Below are 7230 nucleotides of genomic sequence, written 5' to 3' on the forward strand. Positions count from 1 at the left end.
ACCCTGTCCTAATGTTGTAACCCAAATTTGGTGGCATTCTGACTCGTAGTTCTGCAGAAGCAGATTTTTCAGGGCATTTACGTGATTTTCCCAAAAAAGTGACTAATCCAGCCATTTTGACACAATTCTGGTTACGTGATTGGCATGACCTCCACAATTTATCATCCCTATCCTGGCCTAATGTTGTCACCCAAATTTGGTCGCATTCTGACTGGTGGGTCTGAAGAAGAAGATTTTTGAAGACCTTTACTAAGTCAGCCATTTTGACCTACTTAACGTCATGTGACCAGAAAGAGCATTTCAATTCCTGTTGCCACTCACGAGAGGAACGTTGCTGCCAAATTTCAGCCGGATCGGCCCAGCGGTTTGGCTCGAGAACTCAAAAAGGGAGACGGACAGATGGATGGTGCCGATGACAATACCTCATCTGGAATATATATTCTAGATAAGCTATAAAATAAAAAAAACCTGAGGGCAGAGGAATTAATGACTTGATCCTGCAGATAATTTCAGGGTGGTCAACAGCTATATACAGTATGCCAGCTTTGAGATATGTTCTGCCCAGGACAGGTTCGAGCTAATAATGAGACTCAGGTGCTCCAGAAACCAAACTTCTCCCAGAGACTGACTCACAGAAATAACTTGGGGGAGGGAGGTTGGGTATTGCCTGTTGGTCCTTGCGTAGAAACAACTTGAGAATTTGGGTCTTGCACCAAAAGATGTGATAGGTAGTTTACGAGTTGCTTTATTTCTCCAGATTGTAGGAGAGGGATCCTGCCACAGATTGCCTGGTACAGAGTTGCAGAAATATTCTGTGCATATTTGAGTTGTCAACGAAGTTGTTTCCAACTCTTCCTCCCCCATTCACCCTTCTCTATGGTTTGCCAACAGGTTAACAATACGGATGCTCATTTGTCATTCAAGACACTTTCCAAAAATATTTCTTCGTGTTGATTGTTTTTACTTAAAATGTTCTTTTCCAACCATCTGCTCAGTGATTTAAAAAAAAAATGGCATTTGAGGGTACAACATATGTCATGTGGATTTGATATAGTGAAGAGCTTAATCCACCTGTATAGATATGTGTGTGTAGATTACAAATATGTCAGAGAGGGAAGCATGACAGATTGTGCCAAAATATTATTGGAATTTTACATTAATTCCTGTTCGTATTTCTATCTTTGCAGACAGCGCAGGTGGGTCTGGTGCCTTCTCTAAAATGCGTTCAAAGGTCAAGTTACAAGGAGCAAGGAATTCCAACACAGGTGGAGGCCATTTAGCCCATCATGCCTGCGCGAACACCACACCAACCCATCTACACTAAATCCAAGGAAGAAAATGCAAAGAAAATGTTTTTAATTCATGAAATTTTTTAAAATATAGTATTTTTTTTAAGTTTTTTTTTTGTAATTTTGTAGTTATTTTCACCTTTTTCCCCCTTTTCTTCCCCTCGGGGAGGGAGCATAGGCTTGGTTATAAACACACAACATCAACCACACAACACCCCTTAACAAGACCCCTACCATCAGCACTCCATACACAAGCACCCATCAATGCTCAAACTACCTAAAAGTCTTGTCCACATCCCCACACCCCTCTATCTCCATAACTTCCAGATACTTATCTAATTCTAATTTAAACTTATCTACTTTTTCTGCTGCCACTACCTTTCCAGGGAGACCATTCCATACATTAACTACTCTCTGAGTGAAAGTCCCCTACCTTACTACCGTCTTAACTCTCCTCTTCTTTACTCTCAGGCTGTGGCCCCTTGTTCTGTCACTGTCCACTCTGTTGAACAATATAATTCATCATTCACTTATTTTATCTCAACCTTTCATTATCTTAAACATATCTCCTCGTAGCCACCTCCTTTCTAGTGTATAAAGCCCTGTCTCCTTCAGCCACTCATAGCTGAGTCTAGCTCGGCCCGGAATCAATCTAGTAGCCCGACGCTGAACCCTCTCAATGACATCGATGTCCTTCCGAAACTGTGGTGACCAAAACTGCACACAATATTCTAGATGTGGCCCTCACTAAATTCCTGTAAAATGTTAACACCACCTCTTTTGATTTATAATTGATCCCCCTCCGAATACAACCTAAACCCTATTTGCTTTACCTATAGCTGACTGGCACTGTGCTGCCTGCTTACCTCCCATATTTATTACCATCCCCAGATTAAATGGTTCCTCATCTGGTCCTCAATTAATGTCTCCAACAACTTCCCCACAACTGAAGTCAAACGAACAGGTCTATAGTTTCCCAATTCTTCTCTGGATCCTTTATTAAATTAATGGTGTTGCATTCGATACTCTCCAATCCTTCGGTACCTGTCCTGACTCCAGTGAGCTATTGAAAATATCCGTTAACATCTCGCTTACCTGCTCAGCCACCTCCATCAATACTCTCGGGTGCATATTATCTGCATCCGGAGCCTTATCTTCTCTTAGATTACCTAGCTGTTCCTTTACTTCCTCCACTCCAACCTGGATCTTCTGTAAAAGCCCTTCCTCACTTCCTCGATAGATACTCTCAGCTATTGGCAATTCTCCTGACAGTTCTTGTGGAAAAGTTGAAGAAAAATACCTGTTTAATAAGCCTGCCATCTCACTTTCAACACTAACCACTCTCCCGGTGCTATTCCTCAATGGGCCCACACTGGTCCTAACCTGTTCTTTTCCCTTGATATACTTAAATAGTCTTGCTATTATGTTTAATATTCTTAGCCATGTCCTTCTCATACTCACTTTTGACTTGCCGAGTTATTTTCTTAACTTGTGCCTGTTTACTTCGAGAGTGATATAAATCTAACTCTCGTCCTGTTATTTTAAACCTAATAAATGCCTTTTGCTTCTCCTTAATAGTGTTCCTAATCTCACTGCTCAACCACCCTGGTCTCTTTCTACTTCTAGTTTTTCACCTCATTGGAATGTACTTACTCTGCACTCCACACATTTGGTCCTTAAACGTTTCCCATTTTTCTGATGCTGATTGTCCTGTTGTTAGAGTCTCCCAATCTATATCACCCAATTCTTCCCTCATACCCTCAAGGTTTGCCTTCCTGAAATCTAATAGCTTTACCCTACTATCCTGAACTCTTAACTCTTAACAGAATCTTTGCACACACAATGTTATGGTCACTTGCTCCAGAATGCTCCCCAACCTCCACCTCCTCCACCATATTGGGATCGTTACTTAAAAGGAGGTCGAACACTGCACTCCCCCTCGTGGGCTTATCGACAAACTGGGTTAAAAAGCAATCCTGGACTAAAACTATTAAATCCTCATCTGCTCTTCCCTTTCCCTGTTCCTGGACCCAATCTATCCCTGGCAAGTTAAAATCCCCCATCATCAATACTCTTCCCTTACCACATGACATTTTGAATTCTTCATGTACTCCTCCTTCCTCATCTTCCTTCCCACCCAGAGCCCTATAAAAGCATCCTTCCAATATCTTACTGTTTTTACAATCTCTAATCTCTACTCATACAGAATCTTCAACATTTATTCCTTCCTTAATGTCACCCCTTTCTCTTGATGTAATGCTGTCCTTTACCCAGATTGTGACTCCTCCTCCTATTCTCTCCTTCCTATCACACCGATACACCTTGTAGCCTTCTAATCCTGTCCTCCAGCTACTCTCCTCCTGAAACCATGTCTCACTCACTGCAACTATATCATACTCCTCACTATCTACTTTGGCTTCAAGCTCTTCCATCTTATTATTTAAACTTCTGGCATTGAAATAGAATATATTTAACTTTTCCCTTCCTGAAATTCTATTTTCCTGCCTGGCCTTACTCATCCCAATTACTTCATCCGTTCCTTCCTTTATAGCTTCCCCACCCTCCGCTGACCTAAAAAGCCTGAATTCCTTCCTCAATTCCCACTGCAAACCTTGCTGCCCCCTTTTCTATTTAATATACAGCCATCATTCCGGAAACACTGCCTTTGTCCCCTAAATGATTCCCATTGCTTCTTAAATGTAAAACCTTCCTCCCAACACCAATCTTCCAGCCATTGGTTGACGTCTATTGCTCTGCTCATAATTTCTATATTGTTTCCTAATCTTGGAAGAATCCAAGAAAACATTTCCCCACAAGCGTTTGCTTTCAGCCGCTTACGCAATATCTTGTATCGATTTTTCAAAACCTCTGAGTAAACTTTCCCTCCATCATTCGCACCAAGGTGTACCACAACCAACTTCTTCCTGCCGTGACCCGATACAATATCGTTTACCCTTCCTTCAATGTCCCGAACTCACGCTCCTTCAAAATTACACAGAATTGTATGTCTGCAATCCTTCCTGCAGAATGAAGAATCAACATATTTAATTATTACATTACCAAGAAAAACTGTCTCCCATACCTCATTTCTACCAATTTCTATTGCTGTACCTCCAACATTGCCTGCACCAGATGCACCTCTGCCGCTGCCTGCACCCATTGCACCTCTGCCAGTGCCCGCACCCGCTGTACCGTCCCCACTGCACCTCCAACATTGCCCGCACCCGCTGCACTGTCACCACTGCCCGCCCTTGTTGCCCCGTCACCACTGCCCGTCCCCGTTGCACCGTCACCACTACCCACCCCCGTTGGACCGTCACCACTACCCACCCCCGTTGGACCGTCACCACTGCCCGCCCCCGTTGCACCGTCACCACTGCCCTCCCCCGTTGCACCGTCACCACCTGCCCTCCCCCGTTGCACCATCACCACTACCCACACCCGTTTCACCGTCACTACTGCCTGCCTCTGTTGCACCATCACCACTACCCACCCCCGTTGCACCGTCACCACTGCCCTCCCCCGTTGCACCGTCACCACTACCCACCCCCGCTGTACCGTCACCACTGCCCGCCTCTGTTGCACCGCCACCCCTGCTCACCCCCGTTGCACCATCACCACTACCCACCCCTGTTGCACCGTCACCACTGCCCTCCCCTGTTGCACCGTCACCACTACCCACCCCCGTTGTGCCGTCACCACTGCCCTCCCCCGTTGCGCCGTCACCACGACTCACCCCCGTTGTACCGTCTCCACTGCCCGCCTCTGGTGCTCCGTCCCCACTGCGCACCCCCCTTGCACCATCACCACTACCCACCCCCGTTGTACCGTCACCACTACCCACCCCCATTGCACCGTCACCACTACCCACCCCCATTGTACCGTCACCACTGCTCACCCCCGTTGCACCGTCACCACTACCCACCCCCGTTGTACCGTCACCACTGCCCTCCCCCGTTGCACCGTCACCACTACCCACCCCCGTTGTACCGTCACCACTGCCCGCCTCTGTTGCACCGTCACCACTGATCACCCCCGTTGCACCATCACCACTACCCACGCACGTTGTACCGTCACAACTACCCACTCTCATTGCACCGTTACCACTACTCACCCACATTGTACCGTCACCACTGCTCACCCCCGTTGTACCGTCACCACTGCCCTCCCCCGTTGCACCGTCACCACTACCCACCCCCGTTGTACCGTCACCACTGCCCGCCTCTGTTGCACCGTCACCACTACCCACCCCCGTTGTACCGTCACCACTGCCCGCCTCTGTTGCACCGTCACCACTGCTCACCCCCGTTGCACCATCACCACTACCCACCCCCGTTGTACCGTCACCACTACCCACCCCCATTGCACCGTCACCACTACCCACCCCCATTGTACCGTCACCACTGCTCACCCCCGTTGCACCGTCACCACTGCTCACCCCCGTTGTACCGTCACCACTGCCCTCCCCCGTTGCACCGTCACCACTACCCACCCCCGTTGTACCGTCACCACTGCCCGCCTCTGTTGCACCGTCACCACTGCTCACCCCCGTTGCACCATCACCACTACCCACCCCCGTTGTACCGTCACCACTACCCACCCCCATTGCACCGTCACCACTACCCACCCCCATTGTACCGTCACCACTGCTCACCCCCGTTGCACCGTCACCACTGCTCACCCCCGTTGTACCGTCACCACTGCCCTCCCCCGTTGCACCGTCACCACTACCCACCCCGTTGTACCGTCACCACTGCCCGCCTCTGTTGCACCGTCACCACTGCTCACCCCCGTTGCACCATCACCACTACCCACCCCCATTGTACCGTCACCACTGCTCACCCCCGTTGCACCGTCACCACTGCTCACCCCCGTTGCACCGTCACCACTGCTCACCCCCGTTGCACCGTCACCACTGCTCACCCCCGTTGCACCATCACCACTACCCGCCCCCGTTGCACCGTCACCACTGCTCACCCCCCTTGCACCATCACCACTGCCCGCCTCTGTTGCACCGTAACCACTGCTCACCCCCGTTGTACCGTCACCACTGCCCTCCCCCGTTGCACCGTCACCACTGCTCACCCCCGTTGCACCGTCACCACTACCCACCCCCGTTGTACCGTCACCACTACCCACCCCCATTGCACCGTCACCACTACCCACCCCCATTGCACCGTCACCACTGCCCTCCCCTGTTGCACCGTCACCACTACCCACCCCCGTTGTACCGTCACCACTGCCCTCCCCCGTTGCACCGTCACCACTACCCACCCCGTTGTACCGTCACCACTGCCCGCCTCTGTTGCACCGTCACCACTGCTCACCCCGTTGCACCATCACCACTACCCACCCCCGTTGTACCGTCACCACTACCCACCCCCATTGCACCGTCACCACTACCCACCCCCATTGTACCGTCACCACTGCTCACCCCCGTTGCACCGTCACCACTGCTCACCCCCGTTGTACCGTCACCACTGCCCTCCCCCGTTGCACCGTCACCACTACCCACCCCCGTTGTACCGTCACCACTGCCCGCCTCTGTTGCACCGTCACCACTGCTCACCCCCGTTGCACCATCACCACTACCCACCCCCATTGTACCGTCACCACTACCCACCCCCATTGCACCGTCACCACTACCCACCCCCATTGTACCGTCACCACTGCTCACCCCCGTTGCACCGTCACCACTGCTCACCCCCGTTGCACCGTCACCACTGCTCACCCCCGTTGCACCATCACCACTACCCGCCCCCGCTGCACCATCACCACTGCCCGCCTCTGTTGCACCATCACCACTGCCCGCCTCTGTTGCACCGTAACCACTGCTCACCCCCGTTGTACCGTCACCACTACCCACCCCCATTGCACCGTCACCACTACCCACCCCCATTGCACCATCACCACTACCCACCCCCATTGCACCGTCACCACT

The 7230-nt window shown here is 50.5% G+C and overlaps 1 protein-coding gene across 3 annotated transcripts in view; it reads left to right on the top strand.

Annotated features, from left to right (window-relative positions):
• The window catches only part of LOC147012375 (von Willebrand factor A domain-containing protein 5A-like), a 162992-nt gene that overhangs the window by 140145 nt on the left and 15617 nt on the right, over positions 1-7230 (top strand). For all 3 annotated transcript variants that reach the window (XM_085856469.1, XM_085856470.1, XM_085856467.1), the window contains one exon: positions 1188-1265. In XM_085856469.1, the coding sequence (XP_085712595.1) occupies positions 1188-1265 (78 nt within the window). The remainder of the gene's footprint in view (positions 1-1187; positions 1266-7230) is intronic.

The sequence above is a fragment of the Eptatretus burgeri genome, chromosome 15 (assembly GCF_056783735.1).
Source record: "Eptatretus burgeri isolate ZD-2024b chromosome 15, Ebu_testis_v1, whole genome shotgun sequence".
NCBI lineage: Eukaryota > Metazoa > Chordata > Myxini > Myxiniformes > Myxinidae > Eptatretus > Eptatretus burgeri.